The sequence below is a fragment of the Arctopsyche grandis genome, chromosome 5, assembly GCF_051622035.1.
Source record: "Arctopsyche grandis isolate Sample6627 chromosome 5, ASM5162203v2, whole genome shotgun sequence".
NCBI lineage: Eukaryota > Metazoa > Arthropoda > Insecta > Trichoptera > Hydropsychidae > Arctopsyche > Arctopsyche grandis.
Window position 1 is genome coordinate 9,420,890 of NC_135359.1, and position 25,285 is coordinate 9,446,174.

General features: G+C 35.1%; 1 protein-coding gene across 2 annotated transcripts in view; it reads left to right on the forward strand.

The window, feature by feature from the left end:
• dac (dachshund family transcription factor) overlaps window positions 1-25,285 on the forward strand; it is a 201,211-nt gene that overhangs the window by 71,185 nt on the left and 104,741 nt on the right. Inside the window, exon 3 of one of the 2 annotated variants that reach the window (XM_077430530.1) lies at window positions 2,604-2,743. In XM_077430530.1, coding sequence (XP_077286656.1) covers window positions 2,604-2,743 — 140 coding nt within the window. The remainder of the gene's footprint in view (window positions 1-2,603; window positions 2,744-25,285) is intronic. The other variant, XM_077430531.1, reaches the window with a different exon arrangement.

Genomic DNA, 25,285 nt, shown 5'->3' on the forward strand with positions numbered 1-25,285 from the left:
CCGCAATATACGCAAACAGTTCACTCAATGGCGCTCAGCTTTGACTCTCAATAAAAATATATACTTTTTATAAAAAATAAATTGAATTTATTTCTACAAATAGTAAACATGATCAGTTTTAAATCTCTAGAATTTTTAATATACTCCAATGCATTATATGGAAAAATTGCGTTCAAACGTCGAACTATTATCGTTATTACGTGAATTTTGTACGGCTAAAAATAAATGTTGAGCTTTTTCTCTCAGTGGTCATCTCTGGCAAGCGAAGGGATATTGACAGAGCGCAGTCAAACAGACATTCACAATAATGGATCGTCCTTCCATAACATCATAAAAAGAAATGGGGTAGAACGTAATCGGATACGTGGATATTGAGCATTGTGAATCATACTAGCTATCCCACTCACTATATATAAAATTATATAGATTTGTTTGTACTATTGAAGCAGAGCGTATAAAGGAAAATGGCATTATGGCATTTTATTTCACGGTGTGACGCTCACGATTTGATCAATAAAAATATTCATTTTTATAGAAACCAATACGTCTTTTATTTTGTAATACTTCAAAACACATCGTTTGATACATGTTTCAAAATTAATTAATGCAATAATAATGTATTTGGCATGTTTCGAAATGATTTTGATTTGTTAAAGCTTTTTACTGTTCATAATACGTCTAGTTTTTTTATTCTAATCCAGTTATTACCTTTTTATATACATTGTTTATTATTTTTAGTATTTATAATGTTTACGGAATAATGAGAAACTAGCTTTAAAACCTATTAAATTTTTTATCAAATATTCATTCTACATTTTACCTATCATTTAAATGTGTCTACCTCGTTCCACCAACTTGCAATTTCTCGAGACTCGTTTTCCATACTTTTTCGGTGTACTTCGTCGTCTAGTTGTTTATATATAAAAACGCATACACGAAAATGTTATACATAGTGAAATATTTATATTACGAGATAAACATTAACTATTGAAATAATATAGTACAGATTTAGTTTGATTTTTAAATATTTTATAGGTGTGCTAATAGCTTAAAAATCTATGAATTATTCTCCTGTTCAAGCAAACGAAAAGTTGTGAAAACGAGCCTCACGAATTCGTAAGTTGGTAGAACGGAGCGCACCACCGCATTTAAAGACTATTTAAAGTCGACGATCTAAAGTAGATTTTACTTTGGTAATGTGTGTTTATACCATTATTTTTTTAGTATATATTATGTATCCGTAGGTCTATCGAATGTTATTCTGACATTTATTTTATTTAAAAATACATAGAGAAGGCGGGAAAGCCGATATACCCGATAGATAGATGTTTCGAATAATACATGCTTTAAAATATACATATGTATGATATTCAGGGGTCTTTCTACTGATCATTTTCTATTTTAGATATATTTTTTTGTCAGTGATTATAGTATTATATTATGCTGATGTTAATGTACAGCATAATAGGAAAAAGAGCTCAAAAACCTATTTACAATTCTTTGGGGTCTATGAGTTATGTAGATTGAATTCAATTCTGGACGAGCTGTTAATGAAAATATAAAAATATTGCGTCAAAACGTGTCAGGTATGAGCTTTTCTATCTCCGTGGTAACTTGCCGTTATTATTGTAACACCTACGTAAAACGAAAATTAATTGCAAAAGAAAAGAAGAGAAACGTGCGAAACGACAGGTCTAAGCGGCCAAACAATTTGTTATCCCCGGTTCCAGACTACCACTGGATTACCACAAGGAAAGAGATCCGCGGTAAATTTACGACCGAATTAAAGTGGCCTTCCCCCTCCACCACCTGTCCCACTATTTCATATCCGGCAAATCCTTTTTATTTCCGGCGACTTCCCTCCGCTCGGCTCGCATTGTCCCTCGTCCTCGTTTTTGTCGTGTTCGCGTGTGAAGATATGAAATATGCCTTCTTATTAAATCCTCGTTATTCAGTGGGATCCCATCTCGGGACCACTCGCGATGACCCGATAATGCAATGTCCACCGGTCGAGATAAATCACGGACGAGGGTCGGGACCGAGCAGGGGTGGAGAGACCCGAGAAGTGAAGACTTGATGTACGATAGCGCATTCGAGAACCGAAGGAAACGGAAGTGCTCCTTTGCCAATATCCAGATATTCTCTCGGATATTTTTATTACATAATATGCCGTTCTTTATTTAACAACTTTGTTGTTATTTTTTAATTATTTCAATCGTTCTCGTATTATTACATTAAAAATCCAGTCGGAGATTGAATTCGTCTGGCGTAATTCTAATACATGTTCTTATTCGAAATCTTATATTTCGGTCAACACGTTATACATACATACATATATCAATGAGTGTCATCAAAAATATATGCAGGAATACCGTGCAAACTAATATAATAAATAATATTGGCTTATGGTACAGTATGATTGAACTAATACGCAGTTGATTGCATTGTATCGACATTGAGCGGAAACGATTCGTCGCAAACTAACCACCGTACTAACTAAGATAATTCGATTGTACTGGACCACAATCGGTCTGAAGAGCCATCCCCTAGCAGTACTAACACCAAAGTGTCTTTAACCACAGTAACTGTCTACCATTCCGCAGCTCCAGGCCTGGTCGTCCTCCGAAGCGAGCGTCTTTGGGGTTGTCTCTGGCAGCTGCCCACTTACCAGCCGGACATCCCTTCAAAAAACACCGGTTGGAGAATGGAGAGTACTCGCCATACGAAAACGGACACCTCGGAGGTATGTACATATATATATTTTTTATATTTTCTGAGTATGGAGTGACTGGGGTGGGGGTCGGATCTGCGCGACATAGTTATGCAAGATCACGAGTCTAATTGCCGAGTCGGTGACACACACCCCCAGGGATGATTGATTACACCCTCCTCCCTCCTATACATACCCTGTCTTGGGTTGAGCTCTATTTAATCACTCTATTTCCTGTTCGCTCACATCCACTTATTATATTACGTTTAAAGTGTGCGTGAGCGCGCAAGCTCCTCTGTGTGTATATTTTCTGCTTCTGTGCTGTTTGTTTGCCAGCCGGCTTGGGTCTATTTGAATATTTTGAATGAATTTGTGCCTGTGTTTCGGTGATTATTCCCTTCATCCCCCACCTCCTGCCCGTAGGACCCACCCTTAGCCCGCGGTGAAGGTTTGTTTGTTTCTAATTTAAATGGGTACTCGCGCGTTCGGGGCGGTTCGGTCTCTCTCTCTTGCTCACTTGAATTATAAGGGAATCAAACATATTAAATATTTGTTTCAATCTAGGTGAGAACGCTATCTTATATTCGCGGATTACGGCCACCGCATACAGGATTGGGCTGAAATTAGTTTTAGATTAAATAATTAATAAAATGTACCGGCGGAATATTTTCGAAGCAATTTGGCAAAACGCAAATTACCCATTTGACAATTTTCAATGCTTTTACATATTGCTATTAAATTTAAATGGATTTAATGGTTCAATATATTTTATTTGAAACTTTTCTTTTAAGTCTATTACTAGGCAATGTAAACACTTTTAAATAAATTAATTGTTTATTTTGATTTCTACGTCTGACTTGAGTCAAAGTCAATATTTTATATTGCAATAAAATTAAAGTTGTGTTGAAATATTAAATAATCTATCGACAGTATCCAAAAGTGAATATAAATTAATAAATTGGTGTGAAAGTGATGTCGCGTTGTAGAAAATAGCAAAGTTCTTTAAATTAGTTGAAATATTTTAATAAATAATTTATTTGAAGCGAACGAATGCTCTTACATACATACATTCGATACGCTTGAATTTGTGCGTAAATATTTGATTTTCACCTTGTGACGAAACGATGACAGGAACGTGAAAGGAGAATGGGGATGGATGGATAAACTGGGGTGGAAGGAGAAATTTGCGGGGGATGATTTCGTAAGGGGGTGGAAGAATCACCCCGTGGGGATGAACAGGGGGACTTGTAATCCTTTTTTGAGCGGAAAGGAGGTGGCTCCGCGGAAACGTCGGTGGGTGGGCGAGGGGGGTTTGTTGGAAACGGGAAGAGAATTAACCCTTTTCCTTTCCGGTGTGCCACGGCGCGTTGTGTGAATGAAGAAACGCTGTGTTGATAGTAATTAAAGGTTTATATTATACAGTTGTGATTAGGCAGAAGGAAGTGATGTGAGCGGTTATTTAGGCACTTTGGGCCCATTGTGAGGGCGTCCGTGAGGGGGTGGCCTTTACACGCAGGGATTTGTGGGCTTGGCTCTACCTTTTGTGTTTACTTTGTGATTGTTTTTGTTTACGTTTCAAATGGCGCACGAGATTACGGTTTAATTATTTTTCCATTCGCCCCTCCCCCCACCCAAGATTACGGCGAACAAAATTTAAATTTACTTACCGCCAATCGAAACGATACGACATAATTCAAAGCGTCAAAATGACCGCTACGTTGGCCCCCATTTTTTCACATACATATTTAAATTTCACATACGCATATGTAGATATGTAAAAATGATCAACCGAGCGTGCACTTTCCGTAATTTATTAATTAAAAAAAAAAATATCAACGACAAATTAGAACGAAAAGCAATTAAGAGTATGTTGTTGAATATGATATATGCGCAAACTTTGCAATAGTACCAATTAAAACACTGTAAGAAAAATTACATGTATTTTTATCTCTCTCTCTCTATACATATATTTATTTCTTTCAAAGGCAAATATTTGCATATTCAAAATGAGAATGTTTGACTAGCACTAATATAAATCATATTGAACATTTTGCAAGTACACTTCGATGCGGTTTAAAATTTGTTGCTGAATATATTGTAATAAATCAATTATAAAAAGTGACCTATTTTGATTCATATTAAAATGATTATAATGGAAATGTGTCGATAACACGCCATTATCTGTGCATTCATATCGATTTATTATTAAAATTTAATTACAATTTATAGTTATACAATATGTAATTAACTGTGCGCGATCTCTGATTGCATTAACGCTTATATCACACTTTGAATATATTGTTGGGCGGTTCAACTTAACGCATTTGATAACGCAACGTTGACTCTTATCTTAAATGTTTTCTCGAGATCGGCGTATAATTGAACAATTTTTTAAACAGCAATTAACGCGATTAAGATATGCCCTATAAGTTGTGCATTTCAATTAGTTAAAAATTAACGACGGCAGAGTTCGAAGAAGGCTTTGTTGAACGCATCCGCGGTCTACCGTGGCTGAGATACATTTTATCGGAAAGGGATGCATCTATGTAATATGCAAATGACGGTTGCATCTCGGCGGGGGCTGATGCGATACACATGTCGGGCTGTCGCCACCGAAGCTCATCGTGGCCGTTCCGAAAGGCGCCTCGGGCGCCTATTCGAATCTCGAAGTCTCTCGGCTAACCAGGCACTATTTGTTTTGGCGGAGGGCCCCCTCCCGGAGGGGTCCCTCGTTATGAGAAGAACCCCCGTGGGCCTTTCGGCCACCTCTGACCCGCATTAGCCGGGACCCTGGGTCGGTTCTCAGGGCGCCACCCGAATATACTCACACTTTGAATAAAAAAATTCGAAGTCAAATTTAGTCATAGAGCAGGGTTTCTTAAATACAAATTTGAAGGACTACACTGAACATTCATAGTTCTGTCATGAAACTAATACTTAGAGGTTTACCGCTCGTTCTAAAATTAATGATCTCCATAGACGAAGTTAATTATCCTTTTAGTTTTTCTGTTGTGAAAATCCCTACTTACTATATTTGCTAGCGATTTTAATATACTCCATATACTATACGTATATAACAAGCAACATAGCTTAGTTGTTAGCGTATAATGCTAACAACTGAAGAATCATGGGTTCGAGTTCTGATCCAGTGTTGCAGGCCGGACCTTGGATATATCCAGGTCTCGGGGTCGATTGTTTTCTATCAGAGTTTGTCATTTTTTTCTGATTTCATGTTGAAACAATTCCTACCAAATACTCTCATTTGAATTTAATTTCAAACTTCAAACTCTCATTTGAATTTAATAATTCTAATGTTTTTACCCGGCTTCGCTCGGTATTTGTAATATAAACCGCGTAAACATGGCTAATAGTAAACATTTTATTAAGCATCTAATAGTACACATTTTATTAAATTTATTTGAATAGTTTTATTTTATTTATATTTATTTGAATATTCATTTGTCACGGAATCTACTACCCAAATAAAAATACATACATACAAAGTCTCTTTCGAAATTATATATTAGATTATAATTTTATATATATAGCACAAATGTACAAAGGTGTTGCCTTGGGGCAATCCCGCAATGACACACCATGGTAAAAATAAATTTGAAATAATTTTTTCAAAAACTCGATTCAACTAGCTCAATTTTGGTTAGGTAATAAGTTTCAGATATAGTTTACGGATAAAAATTCTTTTGTCAAATAAAATTTTGATATCATAGTGAATAAAGGAGGTATTTAAAAATGAAAACAGAAATGCAGTTAACGGACGAATTCGTAATTTAATATTATTTAAAGTTCTTGAAAGCTACATATGCCACATTCTACCTACTAGTTTGATAGATCGATCGTTGCATCTTTGAGACTATAATCAGTCATTTACCTTAAGCTAAAGGTGGGATTCATGTAGAGATTTTTTGGTAGCTGGTTACAACAGACAGATTATCTGGTTATAACAGACCCAAAGACATTCGAATCTCTTAACTTATTTTTATTACCGAACAAAATATTCCATTTTAAAATACGATTTTCGTATCATCAAATGTAAAACCCATTGTTATAATGATATTTTGAGTCCTTAAAATAAGTACATCGATGAACATAACAGATTACCAGATTAGACTGACTGTACATATATGTAATTTGCTAGTATCTGAGACATTGCTACGACAGAAACATTGCTGGAGCTTGCCTGCGGAAAAATATCTACATGAATGGCCACATTATTCATTGAGAAGCATCATTGGCACATGAGCTAATAAAATTCATCGCGGTAGTTTGAAAAATGTTCCGTGATCAAAAAAAAAATAAATTGTGAAACACTGTCGTAGGAAATAAAGCAGACGGAATCGTTACGCGATATCGTGTTGATTTAGAAAGCGATCATATTATACGATCGCACCGCGAAGATAGTAGGGCCTGTACATACAATATAATAGGTGAGTGAGTGCATACGAAGCCATCTTCACGAAATGCACTTTCTTGACGTTGTGTTGCTCTAATTGCGCCGAGGCACGAAGAGACGATGCATTTCACTTGCAACCCTAATTATCAATATGCATGTAATATGCACACGACGCGACCGCTAATTAGGGAGACCCACCTAACGAGACGTCACAACAAACAACACAACAAACGTCACAACCTGATGAATTAATACAACAATTCAATTAGGGACGCCACTGTGGAACCTCGACACGAACCTCATATTTATAATACCTTCATAGATCAGCGTACCTCAAACAGATGGTCCGTGTAATTTTATAAAACGTACGTACTGTTTTTTTTTTAGTTTAGTCCGCATGCAACAACGAGTGCATTTACATTTTTATTGCAACAATTCCGTTCGCATTCCTATAATTTCCCGTATATGTATGATACGTTACGTTGTTGTTTGTACGTTTGTACACTTGGCAATTGTATGTATGTACAATTAAAATAATAAAATTGAGGCTATCTATGCAAAACAGTGAGTATTTTATCGGTATGTAAATTTGATCGAATAATTAAAAATAAAAATGAAAAAACAGTAGGTATAAACATTCGATTCTTGTTGGAAATAAATTAATAGCGATTATTTGCATACGTTTACAGACGGACAGCGAAACGGCCGAAACAGTAAAAATATTTATACGTGTCGTAAATCATAGCCCGGGTACGGTTTTATATCAGTAACGAACCGTGTCTTCTGATCGTATTATTTTGTTGTTAAAAATGCACAGAATGTCCCTAATAAACTGGTCTTAACATACAATGCGATTCCAATTAAAGAAATTAATTTTAGAGGAAAAAATTCTAGTACGAGCCGAAAACAAGACAGTAAAACTGACTGTGCGAAAATTTCATTAACTAATTCGAACGAAAATATTAGTAATTGTAAGTACACGTGGACGAGTGCGATAAAAAAGTTATTGCTTATTGCGAAAAATGTGTGAGAATGTGTCTATAAATTTTTTTATTTGCTCTCCATTACTATAATTAAATACACAGTTAAATTTTATTACGGCGAAAATTACAAAATCGTCGATTTCGTTGTGAGAGTACATATTTCATTTTAATAATTAATGCAATACATACAAGGAAAACAATAAGGATAGGAGTCGTAAAGATCGCAAGCAACGATTGTATGCACTGATTTAATTTAAACTCGAAAAACCTGATTGAGATTCGTCGATCTCGTTGATCAATACGGATAAAATGTCATTAGCGCGTTGTCGAATACTATTTGATTTTACAGTTTATTAACCTTTCGATACGTTTCAGCGGTCTATTCAATTTTAAACGCACAGAAGGCGTTGCCATTGTCGATTTTATCGCATGCAAAATTAATAATGAAATTTCCACTACTGTTATGTGTGCAAAAAAAAGCGAAACATGTAAATCTAGACGCGTCCAAATTGTGCAGATAAATTTTGATATTGAAACAAAAAACCTTTCGCACAGTAAATTTAAAACGCCAAAATCGTTCCAATAAAAGCGCGAATATTTCGTTACAGTTAGATTCGAACTTCATATCACATTGTTTTTCGAATTAATTCCGCGACAAGATCGCACCTTTGAAATGTTATGAATACGTATAATACGACCGGAAAAATTAATTCGACTCATTTGCATGTTTTGCATACGCGGGCACGTTAACTAGTTCACAGTTAAACATCGCTCGTAAAATAATATTCTGTCGCATTTTTTGACAGTTAACACTATTCCGCTCTGCGGAGAAATTTTATTTACTGCCGTTATCTACAGGTGGATGTTGTTGGGGGGTACTCTCGTGTCCTTTCCAGGTAATTAATGACTGCAATTAAGCGAAAACGGGCGGGGGACGAATTTGCCCACAAGTTTTGACCGTTTGCCGTCTTCAGATCGTATCAACTGCTATCACCTGCATTTAATGACACCGATAGCGAATGCAAATCGATCGATTGCTTGCCTCTTCTTGGATTGAACAGGAATCGCGTGCATTTGAAAAGGTCAGAGCGTATTTCAACAGTTAAGGTCGCCCGTGTGAGTTTACTCGACGGTCAAATTTGTAAGAGTATATACGAAAGTACCTTATGTATGAGTTCAAAATATTTAAATTGGGCAATAGAATCAAACTCGGTGTGATACAAAGTGTTGGCTAACCTTTATGGTGCATCGCGCTGAATAGACATTTGCTAATCGATTGAGCGTTCACGATTTGTAAATAACCATTAACGTTTTTTTTTTCATATCATAGATCAATTAGTTTTTGGTGCTTTTACGATGCCATATTTTGTATGTTTTAATGCCATTCCGTACACATATAATACTTGAATCGGCTTAGAAACGTGCTTATTGGATAGGATAGGGGAAGTAATAATTTTCGTTCAACTGATTGCAGATAAGTTTAAAATATTATTCAATTACATTACAGTTATAATAAAAATGCTGTAATAAGTGTATGATGTTATAACATAACGTTCATTGTTATATGTAGTAGAAGTGGCATTAAAAATACATGTAGATGATTTCGCCTTGAAAATTGATTGTTTAACGTTTTGTCTGAAAATAGACTGTTTTGATTGGAATATTTTGTAGAGTAGTTGTTATAATTCAAAATTAATTAGGTATGTACTCGGAGATGAAAGTCGAATGTTTTATTAATAGAGAAGGCAGCGTCATCGCTTAGTATGGTGATTTATCGGTCATATTACGCTAATTTTACTACTACATGACCGGTTAGCAAAATCGCAGTAAATTTCAGTAAAAACTCGCACAACCCATTGTATTCTTTTCTCGATGGATATTGACCCGTTCGAGTCTGCGTGGCACGTTTGTAAATTTCACATTTCAAGTGTTCTCAGCACTCTACATTGGACCTTTGACACGGCGTCAAGTCGAACACGGCGAAAAAAAAAATTACAATATATTTAATGAGCGTGATATAGCATATATTATCTATTGTTCCTATTGTTCTAGATGTTTAGATTAGTAAATGAACTTTGTAAACGCGCGATCTGGTTTATTTTAAACGCACGAATATTGAGCGCGCTTTTAAGAGCCGCCACGGGGTTTATACTATTAGCTCTTTTTTGGGCGACAGGTATCTTACATTCAAGTGAAATCGAAAAAGTTGTGCATTTTAGCACTACACATACATATGTACGTATTGAATTGAGTGACGGTGCTTCGATGTATACTTATAATAGTACCACATTATAATAGTAAAAATCAGTATTGGCATATGTATCGCCCATTCTAAATATTTGTATCATACAACTTGTATTGAATCACAGTTTTTAATTAAAATTTAAAAAAATATATTTTACTATGATACAATTACGGGTTTTACCCCTGAACGATACATATGGTAATAAACATATATACATTTATAGATTATAAATTTGAAATCATATTCAAATTGTAGATAGGATGGTTTTGCAAATTTGATGGGGAACTGTTTCAACGACGAAATCATATAAATTGGAACATTTTGATAGGAAACGATTGACTTGCAGTCACAAATATCAAAGTCTGACCAACAGCATTGTAGAAATACTCCGAAAATTTTTATTCAATCGAGGTCACGCCAGGGCTTGATCCCGGGAACTTCTTAGTGGTTAGTATTAACGCGACCATCGAGCTATACTGCTGGTTACTTGAAGGTAAACGTAGTTAAGCTAGGAAATATAATGTTTTAGTAATTGATTCATACATACCGAGTTCTCCATTCAATTAATGTTGACGTTTTTATCTTTAGCTTCGCTTTTTATGATGAATATATTCATCAATAAAAAGATAGCCAAACTACATATCTGGTTATAGATATAGATGTATACTATAAACAATATGATAATAATATATAAAACAAGTTTTCGGTTTGTTTAATGTTAATGGTTTGAATTTGCGATGCATATGTAGGTTTGTATGTGATGCGTTTTTCTTTTGTGAAATGATTCATTTCCAGACCATTGATCGAAGTGTCATTCTTGCACGTGTAAAGTCGATCAGAATCGATCGAAAAAAAAAAATAAATGTAAGCCGACATAGCAATTAAATACGTCGAGTTGATCGAACCGAGACCTTGATCGGTGACAGTTTCGATACAAATGCTCGAGCGGGAAAAAAATTACCTGTCCGCATTTTAAGTGCCTGTGTACGTTAATGGTAAAATTTGAATTTCGAGTATTTGCCGACGATGATAAACGGTCAATGAAATTGCTTTTGAGACAATAATTGCGTTTAACAACAACGCACAATCGTCGGTTGTGGCCGGTGGTATGCCAACACCGTGGCCGGCACGAACCATCGTTCAAATCATAGCAATTTAGCTAATTTCAAATTGATAGTTGGGACGTGATGCCCACACAATGACAGGATTCCACTTTTTTATGTTGGTATAACTATCACATTTTGTTTGTGAGGCTGTGTGTGTGTGTGTTTCTCTTAATATTTGAACGAGCGGTGCAAGCGTTGCGGTCAATGCCTCATATATAAAATTACTATTCAACGTGTATTAAAATTAATGTACAAATTTAGAATATCAGATTGTACAACGCGTATTATGTACATTTGAAAAATTTTATTACAAAAATTTAATTGTATCTGAAAAAAATTATGTACATATATTTTAAAAGTATCATGTACGTACTAATATTATTTGATGATAAGAAAATTCCTGCTGAATAAATAGAACGTTCAAATTTAATAGAGTTTGACATATGTTCATATATATAGATCGATTAATTTCAAATTGTCGAGACGAATCAAAAGATTATATTAATTCAAACGAAAAAAAATCAAATATATAAATTCGATTTTTTTATATGTTTAAATTCTGACTATCGATTTAAACACTTTTTTACGACAGTGCTAATTAAAATAATTTGATCTCGTTTTTTGCGATGTAATTTTATGCATTGTTTTTTTATATTATTTTTCTACATACTTGCAATAATCTCGATCGATTCGAATTATTTTCGGCATATTGCCCGCAACCAAAAAAGTGGCTAATATTTCTGATACGCAGCGTATACGTATTGTATGTATAATGCTTATGTATGGGACCTCTCAAAGTCTTCCAATTTGAAATGATTACACTAAATTGTGCCCCGTTTAGATTGAGCCAAAAGAGGAACGCATAAAGCATGTTATTTTTTTCCCCTTCCCGCCTCGCCACCCGCTAGTTTCTTTTCTTTTATTTAATTTGACCAATTTATAGTAATGTTACGTGTCCATTTACTTATATGGCCATCGATGATGGGTTTTATTGGAACGTGGATGGGCTTTTGTCTGAACCGTTCTTATACACACATATATAATATAACCGATGAAAAAATACACGCACACGCGCGCACCGATTTGTTTTGACCGATCGATTTTGTTTGTCTCGAGGCTAATATTCGATTCGATCCCAGTCTCCTCTTCAATAAATCTCGTACTTTCAATGTGTCTATCACATTCTTCACCGATAATTTTTACTCGTAATGCTTTCGAGTGCTCTTTCCACATAGATTTAATCGTATAAATTGTATACGCGTACAAAGCACTTAATAGTTTCTCATATACATAAAATTATGCTCACGATACATTGACCTGCACTTTAGACTCCACCGATAACCCGAAACAATAAAAAATAACTATTGTTTAGCACCATTGATTAAACACTTATTTATAAACTTAAAAGGAAAGCTTTTATTACACTGGAAAGCATGTGCACATATTTGCATTTTATTTATATATAAAACCAATCTCTACTGTCTTTGAGTTTTTAGCACAAAGTATTATGTTCGACAGCCTTAATCTAACACATATAATTGTTTGCTGACGACGTCAAATTATTCTAAGGATGAGAGGCAAGCCTCTCTTCTTCACGCTGATATTGACGCTGTCCTGGAGTTCAGTTATATTTTAGGTCTAGAACTTAATATTAATAAATGTGCAATTATGAGTGCACATTCGCTCTGTTGGCACGGATATTTATTCCATTGGATCTGTCATGATGAAATGTTTTGAATTTATGGTTAATTCGGATATCACTTTTGATTCTTAACTCCCCTTTCACAACCACATCAAGACAGTCGCTGACGTTTCCTTTCATCGACTCGGATTTGTCTTGAAATTTTTTTATTTATATATTATAGATATGCAAGGCTATTCTCCAACCCCTTGTCTTCTCGCTTGTTTTTCTATTCGCTTGTGAGAATCAAGATGTATTATAATGCAATTGTGTGGAATTCGCATGTAGCAAATTAATCTCTAGTGATTGAGAAACTGCAAAAAGCATTTATTCATTTCTTATATAGGAAAGAGTTTGGGTATTACCCATATCTCTATCCCACGAACTTCGGAGAAACTTCTCATTAATTATTTTTGTTCATTCGGGACTCCTGTAATGCCGTAATGGTCCAAGCTTAAATAAATAATTTAATTAGTTACACATTTATGTAAGTTCCTATTGCATCTTACTTTTGATACTATTTAGTGTCCAGAGTATTGAAAACGATTACATTCAATCATTAACTTGTCAACACGTTTTCTTTAACTACTTCGTGTGAATTCAGTTGATAACATTCTTATGATATTTTTATATATGTATGTGAGGTACTTAAATACACATGATTAAATATACATGTATATTATACGAAAACTGCGAACAAAATCCAGACTATGTATATCCAGCATGAAGATACAAAGCAATAAGCGTACGTTTGATCGTTTGAAAGGCGAGTCCGTTTCGAGCTTATAATTTGGTGCGCCCCCGGTGCAACTTTTATCGGCACTGCCTTTTGTACTCCGGCGCTGTAATTTAGGGACCACAAGGTATTCCGGCAATTTGGGCCAGTTATTTTGATAATTCCAATATCGGTGTCATCGCACCGACGCGTTCCTCTACGTTTCTACCGACCGACCCACCACCCCCTCATCCCCGAAACGTACGTATAAATTTGTTGCCGAATCGTGGAATTCTAGGTATACATCATCGCCGTTTTGCTAACCCTATACCCAACACCCCCCCACCCCCCCAAACAACCAAGCGTGTTGAATGATATCGAATTCCTGAATATTTATTATTATTATGTGAGCTTTGTTCATGGCTCGTGGCGTATTCGAACCGTGCGCCCCTTTGTCGTAATAGTACGAATGATATTCGAGAATTCGAATGGGCACCCACCGACACTAAAATATATGTTATTAAGCCATTCCGGCTTTTTTTAAACTCGCCTTTACGTTCGTCAATAGGATAGAAGGTTAATTTAATTAGAGGCAAAGTCGCGTGCCAGTCGCGCGACTCCGACATATACATACCTGCCGTTAAATCTATTTTTTATTTTTTTTGTAATATCAAAATGCATGTTCAATTAAATTCAAAATATATTTCTGTATATATGCGAAATCTTACAATGAAGATTCGTTAGATATTTTAAATTGATCACTAAAATTTCGGTCGTTGGTAACATTGCGGCAATGAGTGCGGGTCGTTGCAGTTTTGATTGAAAAATACGTCAAATCGATACTTCTCGGTGTTGTTATTCGAATTTCAAGGGCTGTCAAACTTGGTGACTAGTAGACCGTGACTAAATCGGGCCCACGTCGAAGTACACGAGTATATTTACTAGGAAAACGTGTCGGCGCCGGCCCACACTGACGGGAAGATTCTGCTTCGCATGGCATAGGTTTCTTCAAATCGTCTGTCTGACAAATCAATCCTGATCATCGTCATGTCTTGACGGTCGTGAAGATGTGAAGGTATTTGCCCAAAAAAAAAATTAAATATGTACCTATGTACGATATATTGATTTCATCTCGCGTTCAGTACTCGTTTAATTCGTGGGACGTGAGAATGTGTAGTGTAGTCGGTAATATCGACAATGTTTACTTTTAACTGATCGATGGTAGATAAAAAGTTACTTTATTGTTTTATTTTGAATGGGGTACCTAAAAACTAATTAAGTGTGAGCGCTTTGACAGATCACCTTTCGATACTTGGAAAAAATGACAAAAGTAAATGTTGACATTTCCTTTGTCCTGTCATTATTAGGTGCTTGACATGTCGTGTATATTAAGAGTTTTGATTCCAGTTCAGGATTTATTAATAAGATTGTGTCGTTTTACTTTGACGATGATGACGTGATGTGACAAAGCTTAAGTCAAATCAATTCGAATACTTTTATTTCTCTTTAATAATATAGTCTTTCATTTTTTATATAAGGAAATAGGTTTTGAAATAATTTAAGTAGTGATATGGGTAGACATGATGAATCTGAAAGGTTTTGTTTTTAGTATAAAAAATGAGTTATACAATACTATTTAAAATATCAAATTTCGTATAAATTTTGAAATCACAAAAAATTTCAACACAAAGACATATATATATATATATATATATATACATATGTACACGAAATAGGATGGCGTAATTTTTTATGTCATGTTTTGCATTACAAGACACAAATATTGAACGATGAGTGACCAGTCGATGAAACCGGTCATTAGCTTTTACATAGGTAATCGATTTTTTATAGACAATCTAATCGACAGTCGATTAAACGAATTTCCATGAAATACAACCGACTTGCTCGTCTCTAAGATTCATATTTGACAGGCAGACTTGTCAATCGACGCGAAATAAAAACGTTTTCAAAAAATTTTAATATCATAACGCACACAATCACCATCACCGTGAAATCTTTAATCCACCACCAAATGGGTTCGAGGTGTCAAACTGTCGAGTCGAGATTGAAAAGTCGCGAATTTCAAACGCGTCGTAATCACCATAAATATATTGCTCGTCTGTTTTTTTGATGCAATGTATAAATCAATACTACCGTAATTATACACCTCATGTGGGTGAGTTGCGCGCATTCCGTTTGAAGATTTACGAGCGAGTGTTCTGTGCGAGAGTTTGACGGGTTATTAGTCGAAGACTAGGTGACTTGCCAGATTCGCTGAAAAGTCTGTGGAAAATGTCAAATTATTCTACGATGATGAGGACTGTCATCGCCGCTGGAGAAAGCGACGATTTTCCGGTAGATGATGACAAATTCATCGACGAATTTGACGACGCGTTTAAGTCACTGCGTGTGTGAGCCACTCGAGTAAGTAATTGCGTATAGGCTGATATATTTTTGGAAAATTTATTTTCAGCTGGAAAACTTGAATTTGTAGTAATATGTATTTTAAATTATTTTAATTGATAATTTAACCTCACATGAGCAGTTATATTTGAGAGTGGCAGAAGTCCAATTTTCAGTTCCAATAACACTATTTCTATTTGACTTAATTCACAAATTGTTATCACTTCTTTTAATTCGATATGTTCAGAATATTGAAAAAACGTATTACAGGTCACCAGTGTTTTTAAATATTGCTAAACGCAAAACGAAATTTTTTGCGAGATATTTCTCTAAATGAAGAAAAGTGGACTTGCCACTATCAATTATAACGGCTCATATGTTATATAATAAATACATATATATATTCCAAATATAAAGCAGTACCCATCTAAGTGGAGAAATTCCATTATGTTTGTTATAAGATGACGTACTCGTCTAATGTCGAACATCAAATTTACAACGATATATCATACCATTGATTATACCCGATTGATTTCTTCGAAGATGTCTGACATTTACACACGAAATGTAAATGGTGTTACCTCTAAACGCGTGCCCGAATCGTTTTATTTCCCAACGAAGAAATGGTAATTATATCAACTCACACACACACACACACACACACACACGTGCATTATAATTGATCAGCGCTCAATCAAAATGTGAATAATGGGAGATTAGCGCTCGTGACCGATCAATCTTCCGGTATTGAGAAAAAATTTCGCCGCGAACAAACACACCCACACGGGTAGGTATGTAGTCGGTATATTTTATTTATTTATTTTCTGGAAGGGAAGAGGAGGGGAAAGGTCCAGAAAGAGCCATCACGAAGGTCGACGAGATGGACGGATCGTTGAAGTGCGTTATAAAGCAGTTACTATCGATCGTAAACGCTAGATTAAGTCACACGTCCACGCCCACGCGACTAAGTATCCCAACCCTGCTTAGAAAAAAACTGTCGAATTTGAGCTAAGGTCCGAGAACCATAAGTCACGAGTCATCCACAGTGCGGACAGGTCGTTTTGAATACCACGAGATTTGAGTAACGGTGACGTCATGCCAGTTTCGGGCCCTCGCCCTCCTGCCTGGGGTGATTTCGCACCGTCGAAATAAGAACTATAAATGGCGCAATAAAGTTAATTGCCTTAGTTGGACACAGTTTAATACTTGACAAACTTCATTTCGACCAGCACTAAAGTGCACCCTCTTCCCATGGACGCGGAGGTGGGAAAGCGTCTGTCTAATGGAGCAGTTTTCCGACCTCCGAATCCCCATCAAATGTTGATGTTTGACAGACTAACTAAACCTATGTAGAAAGCATTCAATTGAATTGAAACTTGTAGCTTGTAATCAGACATACAAATGTTCATATACTAATTTGACAGTTCTAATAGTCCTGTTCAAGCTTTGTATCGAGACTATTTTAACCATAAATGAATGAATGATGTGTATGCAAGCATACGAGTAGGTATCCCAGCTGTTCATAATGATCGTACCTGTACGTACCTTTTCGCGATAATTGCACATCGTTGAATTCTCTTATAGTGCACGTTTAATTATGCAAGAAGAATTCACGCATACGCACACACGTCTCAACAGTTATAACAATATGATATGACGCCATCAAATAGATCATTGCTGCGACTTAATTGCTTCATAACGTCCCTGGCACTCGAGCCGCTTGATTGCCTCTTGTAATCTCGTCTGCGCGCTAGCTTATGAGCCCTACTCTAGTTTTCATATGGACAATAAAATAGACCTAAACGGACCCGTTCCCACCCCTTTTCACCCACCCAATTCTTAGAGTAAAGTGAGCCTCCCACCCCATCTCTCTCCTCGCCGATGTAAGCTTAGCGAGCTCTCGGCTCGAATGTCGTCGTGGGATTTATTCGCAATAACATCGTTTTTATGCGTTTGGCCGCATTCAACTTCGCCGGGGGTGTTAAATCTCGAGGATTAGGCTGTGGATTAGGTGTGAAATAAAGCGATAACCAGATAATATTATGTCTGGAGACATAATTAAGCTTCGTTCTATATGGACAGTATTTATTTGGCCGGTATAAATTGCACTACAAAATTGTAGATTTTATCAAAAGATCTAATAATAATTTTATTAAAATGTTAATAAAAATTCTGTTAGAAATTCACAATTTTTTTTTGTGATTACACAATTACGCTACTCTTGCGAATTATAATTTTTTCTGTAATCAAATTTAGCTCTTCTTGTTAATATTTTTGTCCGTTTAAAAATACTTGTTGGCTTCAACTAACAAGATACGCTTTTTTCCAGTATTTCCGTTGTTTGATCAATTATAAAAAAAATTATTTATGTTCAAAATAAATAATGAAATCTGCAGTCAAGCATTTCTTCTTAAATATTTTTTTAGTTTTAGATGCCAAAAATAAGTGTTGATAGTTGTTTGAGTTCCGGTTAGTTCACATTTCGGTTAACTTGATTCTAGTATACATATGTATATGTATGTAGATATTTATTTTCATTCAGAATTCTATTCAGATTTTCATTTATAGGAATCTAACATTTATGTATTATATGTATTTGTTAGGACTTTTAAGTAATATCGATTACGATAAAATTATATAGTTGATTTTTAAATGCTTTTAATACCTACTGGTCTACTGATCATTTTCTATTTTACAATTTTTTTTTGTTAGTCATTATTCTGATTATCTTATTTCAATGTTAATATATGTACAGCATAATAGGAAAATAGCTCAAAAACCTATTTACAATTCTTACAAATGTTCATAATACATTTTATACATAATATTAGCTAAATAATCATTAAAGTCGACGATCTAAAGCAGATTGTGTTTTGGTAACCTCTATCAAATACTTCTAAATTGACCTGTTATTACATGTACATATAATATATGTTTATGCATTTAGCTATTTATTACTTGGGGCAATTGCGTGATTTTCATATGATATTATGTGCATTACGCTCGTATAGAATATAGTATGGTACTAAATTATACTGAATATACCTAAGAATCAACCGGTAAGACATCACCGCAGAAAGCACACACTCACAAACACTAACACATCTCGCAATAATTATAATAAACGCAGTGGAACATTTATAATCGCGCTGTCATGGATTTAATTTGTTATTCAGGGATGTTGACCGGGTATGTTCTCACGTTCGCCGGTTGATATTAACCCGGCCCCCGTTACTACTTGCTGACATGAGATCTTTAATAAGTTGGCAATGGGTTTTGCCGTCCCTCTCCGGGCCCTCTCGGGCCCTCCAATACCACTGATTGCATTTTCTGTTCCTTTTTGCCGTTTACTTTGGACGACAACCACCTTGAAAGCATCATAGTTGTATAAACTTTCATTTGATGCTCAACATGCACCGCTGCATTTGATATCTCATGCATTCGTATTTCAAGTATAGCGTTAAAACTTGCAATAAAATCTCACATCGACTCCTCATATCGAAACTTGATCTTAATGTTATCATTCCGTTGGTTGTTTCATTTCACTTTATTGCCTAAAAGCATGCACAGCTTCAGGTGCATTCCGCTCCATGGCAAAATATGAATCATTTGCGGAAATTTCAATTAAAACCTTTATCCAAATAAAAAAAAATGTTAAAAGCATTAACAGTGTGCATTTCTGTAATTGGTAGCTGTCATCCATCAGAGCGGTCGCTCACCTGACATGCAGCTTGCATCTCCGTGTCATTGCGTTCTCAAATGCACTCCGATGCAGTTCAGGGCTGTCAAAAATATACGCAAAGCGATCGAGGCTTTGACTCATCGACGACTTAAAAAATATATATAAAATTAGAATCGATCGTTTTATATTTGTAGCACCTTTACGACCGCTCACTTCTAGAAACTGTATCGTATATCGGAAAGTTTATAGCTATAAAATGCGGCTATCAATTCGATTTTATTGAACGCATCTCAGATACATTGTAAGGTGCAACTTATTCTTGCACTCGGTCACTTTTATTACATACATTCTTGTTGCTTTTTTTTTGCATTTTGATTAACACATGTGTATTAAGATCGTAGTCGATAAAATGTGAAATTTGTTACTGTCGCAAGCTCGGCTCACCTCGACATGTGACTCATGTGAAGGTATTTTTTGGATTCGATTTTTATTCAATGGATGTATACTACTCATTCAGAGTGAATGATATTGATTTCAATCGAAAGGTGAAGGTGTGGAGTGGTTTAAAGTCGATATCCTGGGCCAATTTGGCGGGGCCATCTGTCCGCCAGACAGCCGAAATGGGTCCAGGTAGAAGACGCCTGGTCCAGAAAACCGCTCGCTAGAGTATCATTCGAGGGGCATCGTGTAATTATGTATTTATTTTAAGAGGCACACATTAAATACGAATAAAAGGCAACAATTTCAGGCCCCTTTATATCAGCCTCCCCTCTGTTCCCCCGCTCGGAATTTTCGCTATTCGATCCTCTTTTAAGAGTTTTTTTAGCCGTCCTTAGTCGGCTTAATGCGAATCATGTCTGTGTTTTGGATTATTAAGCACATTTAAGTACCAGACGCCGTTCATGTTATGGTAGCGGCATTTATAATAGTGATAATTTGAGGATTTAATGATTTGGAAAGACGATAAAAATTTATTGAGACTCATCCGAAAAATAATTAATACATTATACTATCCCGCAAATGATCTTTAGAAATTATTGTTTTGTTTTCCGTTATTAATTTTTATTATTATCAAATTCTGTATATTTATGTACATATGATAACAATAGAGTATTTTATTCCTATACGTATGTATTTAAAGAATTTGTTTATATAATTAATTATTTATTTTTAAAAAGAGCTTCAGATTCTATAATCGAGTTTGAATTGCATTGCTTGTTTGTTTTGCTTTTGAAATTGGCACTACAAAAGGGTCGTATTACAGCTTACAAACGAGTGCCAAATTTTCGATACCTTTTCGATTCGTACAAAAAATAAAATAAAATTCCCATATAATGCTATACAATTTGATACGAAGAGGTGGGTCGTTATTGCACATGTGTCATTTGGGCACACTTTAATAAATGCAGTGTGTATTCTCGTAATCGCTATAATACAATCCGTGAAAACAAAACCAAAATAAATGACCGAGCCCACATTCGGAGGCCTCCAATGATAATTTAACAGATCGTATATTACGTTTTTTTTTCATACGTATATATTATATAGATACAATTTAAAGGGGGGTATCATTCGAAATTTACTCGCAGTAAATAAAAGGCGTCGGTCGGTAGGCCTGTTCTCGGAACCGAAAGAGCGACTCCAAGCAACTTTTTTCTTTGTATTCGGATCAAACGTAATTTGGCCGTAAATCATGGATGTTTATTGGTGTGACCCCGGCTCTCATCCCTTTTCAATTAAAGCCCTTCGCGAGGATAATTGAATGGGCTCGCAAGTACAAGTCTGCGTCTGTGTATGGGGGCGGTTAACGTGCGGTCACCGCCGTTAAATTTAAATAAACTTTGTGCAACTTCACTATTTCAATTCCCGCAAGTCGTATTTTAATATTAAATAAACACTCTTCAGCCCAGAACATGTACAGAATTACCCAAAAATCATACCTACCTATGTAAATAAATTTTTCTTTCATTCGAAATTTGTCTAATGTTTCTTGTTGCCTTCTAATAATGGATAAAATAACTAATGATTAATAGATTTTTTTAATAAGATGAACATTTGATAGTTAGATTCCAATTATGTATGAAACCGCCTCAATAGTTAAGTCTGATAAAATCATAATATTGTAAAAAATATGTTTGCTTGCTTTTGTGATACATATCTACTTTATTTTGCGCATCGCTGCTTCATTATAACAAACTTTTTTAATATTTTGCATGTAGGCAGTCATGGAAAATATATCTCTTGGGTTTGAAAATCGGATAGAAGATAATGAAACGAACTTAAAAAATATTCAATGAAACTATTCAAAATGAACAAAATGAATCCATATAAATTCGACGAATTTTTGATGTTCAAATACTCTCATAATGTTCAAAAATTTTCAGTCATTTAGCATCGCATTTGACGGATAGTATTGTATGAATGTAATTACAGTAATTTTTTTCTGCACTTGACGTAATCGCGTTTAAAAGTGACCTTTGAAAATCGAGCATTACATCATATGGTAATGTGTGTAATTTGGTCATATCAAACGAAATAAATGCATCGAATCGAGTGTGTAATAGTAGCGAAAGTAAAGCATATTTATATTGAAGAAATAAAATCGCACACATTTGCTTGTCTAATTTTTATTACAATCACCCGAGGCACTTTTGAAATTACACGGTCAATAGCTTAATTCGAACGCGTACCCGATTATTTGCCGTAATAAAAATGCCACGTATGTATCATGCTAGAATTGTTTTGCACTGAGAATCTACATATGTAACTTTGCTGGCCATGCTCTGTGATGGCACATTGGCACTGAAAACTCAGACTGAGTTTTCTGCCAGAGTTAAGCTCGTAAACGTTGTGTTTTACTTTTCCTTGTTTAAAGTAGTAATCACTTATTATTATCTGCTGTAAGACGATCCAATAAAACGCCAATTGATTAGTTTTGTATGAAGAATTGATACCAATAGATACCTACTTATAATTGGCCGTCCACGTAAAGATTTGTCTGCTGATAAATCAGCAGACACGTTGATTTGTCGTAACGGTTTTGAAAATTGCTGGAAAGATTGGCTACAAATAGGTAAAGTTCATAACAAACAGTTGAGTGATTCTATACCCGGTGCGGGGTATATGGCACCGGTAGGCAGATTGTTTTTCAGCACCCCTCCCCTTTTTTTTTAAATAAATTTTATAAATGGTACATGCTAAAGAAAAGTATATTAAGAAATTATATAAACAAAATTAAATTTACAATTTTTTTTCAAAATATACATGTTGTTTGTTCAATATATGTATGTATAATTTTAATAAAAAGGAATAGAAAAAAATTGCAAAAAGGACATGTTATTGTGGAACATATTTTAAAAAATACATAAAATTAAATTAGAAGGTATCTCTCATTCCATTTTATTTTGATTTTTTAACTTTTAAAATATAATAAAATATTTACGTAATAATATACATATGTATATGTAGAACAATAAAATATTCAAAAACTATCACAAAGAATTTCAAATAAAAGTTTTTCTGGCTTTTGCTGATTCAAAATTTGTAATCAATGGAAGAATTGATTACAAATTTTAAATATTCAATATTTCGTTTAACGTCACGTTTCAGTAGTATTTTATTAAAATACAATTCCAAGTAACCGAAAAAAGTTTTATTCATGAGTCGTTGATATTTAACAGTCGGCTTTCTGCGTTCTATAATATTTTATTATAATATTTTATAGTCAATATTGTTACTTCGAGTATCAATTAAGCTGAATTTCGAAAAATTACGTTGAATATAAAATATTTCATAAGTTTAAAGAAAACCAATTTTATAATAATAAAATGAGGATGCTTCGCGATGCCCCTTGGCTACGACGCCCCTAGGCACGTGCCTAATCTGCTGCCTCTTTTAGCTGGACCTGATTCTAGTATGTTCGACGCTATCTTTCAAGGACTCGAAATATTAATAAATGCATTTGTCATAATAACTTTGTCCCACAAAAGATTCTTAGGAATGAATTAGATAGATTAATGTCAGCTGTAGCGTTTCTTGCTACAGCAAAAGTCGTAACCAGAGACCATAAAATACTTCTGCAGATTCGATTACCATTGTTATGCACTGTAAAGGAAGATACCAATATTTGATATATATATCAAAGATGGTATATTTTATATATGAATTTTTGCACACGTTGTACAAGTGTGTACATACTATACAAGTAAAGAACTGGTGTATTTGCTTAATTGAGCAGAACGATGAGAGGGCTATAAGGGCCCGTGTGAAGATAGCGCTATTTGTCCAGAGCTGCGGTCTGCTAGCCATTACACATATACCCACACTCATATAATCGTTTAGGGGGTGCAAAGGCTGTGGAAATGAGGGGGTAGGGGGGAAGGTAGTAGCAATGGCAGCAAATACAATGTCCGCACAGGGCACCCGGGGAAACCTATGTAAATTGTGGTCGGTGTTATTGTTTTAAACACAAAGATTAGGCACGAATTAACACCGCTGTATAAATATGCGGTAAATAATTCCGGAAACCGCAGCCGGCTATTATTTGGGCGCGAAATGGGGTTCTGGAGGGGGTGGGGGTCAGTGCCGAATTAGCCGGGGGTCTTATTCGGCTTTGTGTCGGCCAAATCGGCCGTTAAACGTTTCGACGCTTTCAAAGACGCGTTCCGGCACCGGCCGCAACGAGGGTCGTCGAAATTCACTCGTGTAAAATTTAATTTCATCCCCTGGATTAATTTTCCGGCGCGTCTCGTGTGTGGAGTCGGCTTTGTGTTATAGAGATGTCGCTGGGAAAATTTTCGACGTATTAGAACTGGGGCTAGATTTAGACCCGAGTATAACTGGAAGCGAGCTGATTAATCGTAGATGAGTTTGAATTTGAAGATACATATGTACATACATACATATATTTATACAAAAAATATTAAATATATTTATTTTATTCGAAAAAAACATAATGAATTTGAAATTATTTATTTCGAATAATTAAAATAATTGAAAGTTTTATTTGCATCATTCGTTTGTTTTTTCACTGCTACCGGAAAATTTTCTACTGTAATTTATTCTGTTCATTTTCGGTGTACGTTATATTATTTTTCATGATTAGGTACGTTTCCGTATCATTTCCTGATAAAAATTGATGTTTTTCTGAATGTTATGATCGTATTTGAACATGAATGTGTCCGAAAGGTGTGTATGAAAATCTGTCAGGTTGCTATTTTAATACAATATATCTATGTATGTTGATTCTTATTGATTCGAGTGTTCCTTCAGAGCTATGAGATCGTATCTCGATCGTTCGAAGAACATGTAAACTTGTTTTAAATACACAAAGTACGTAATCGATTACGT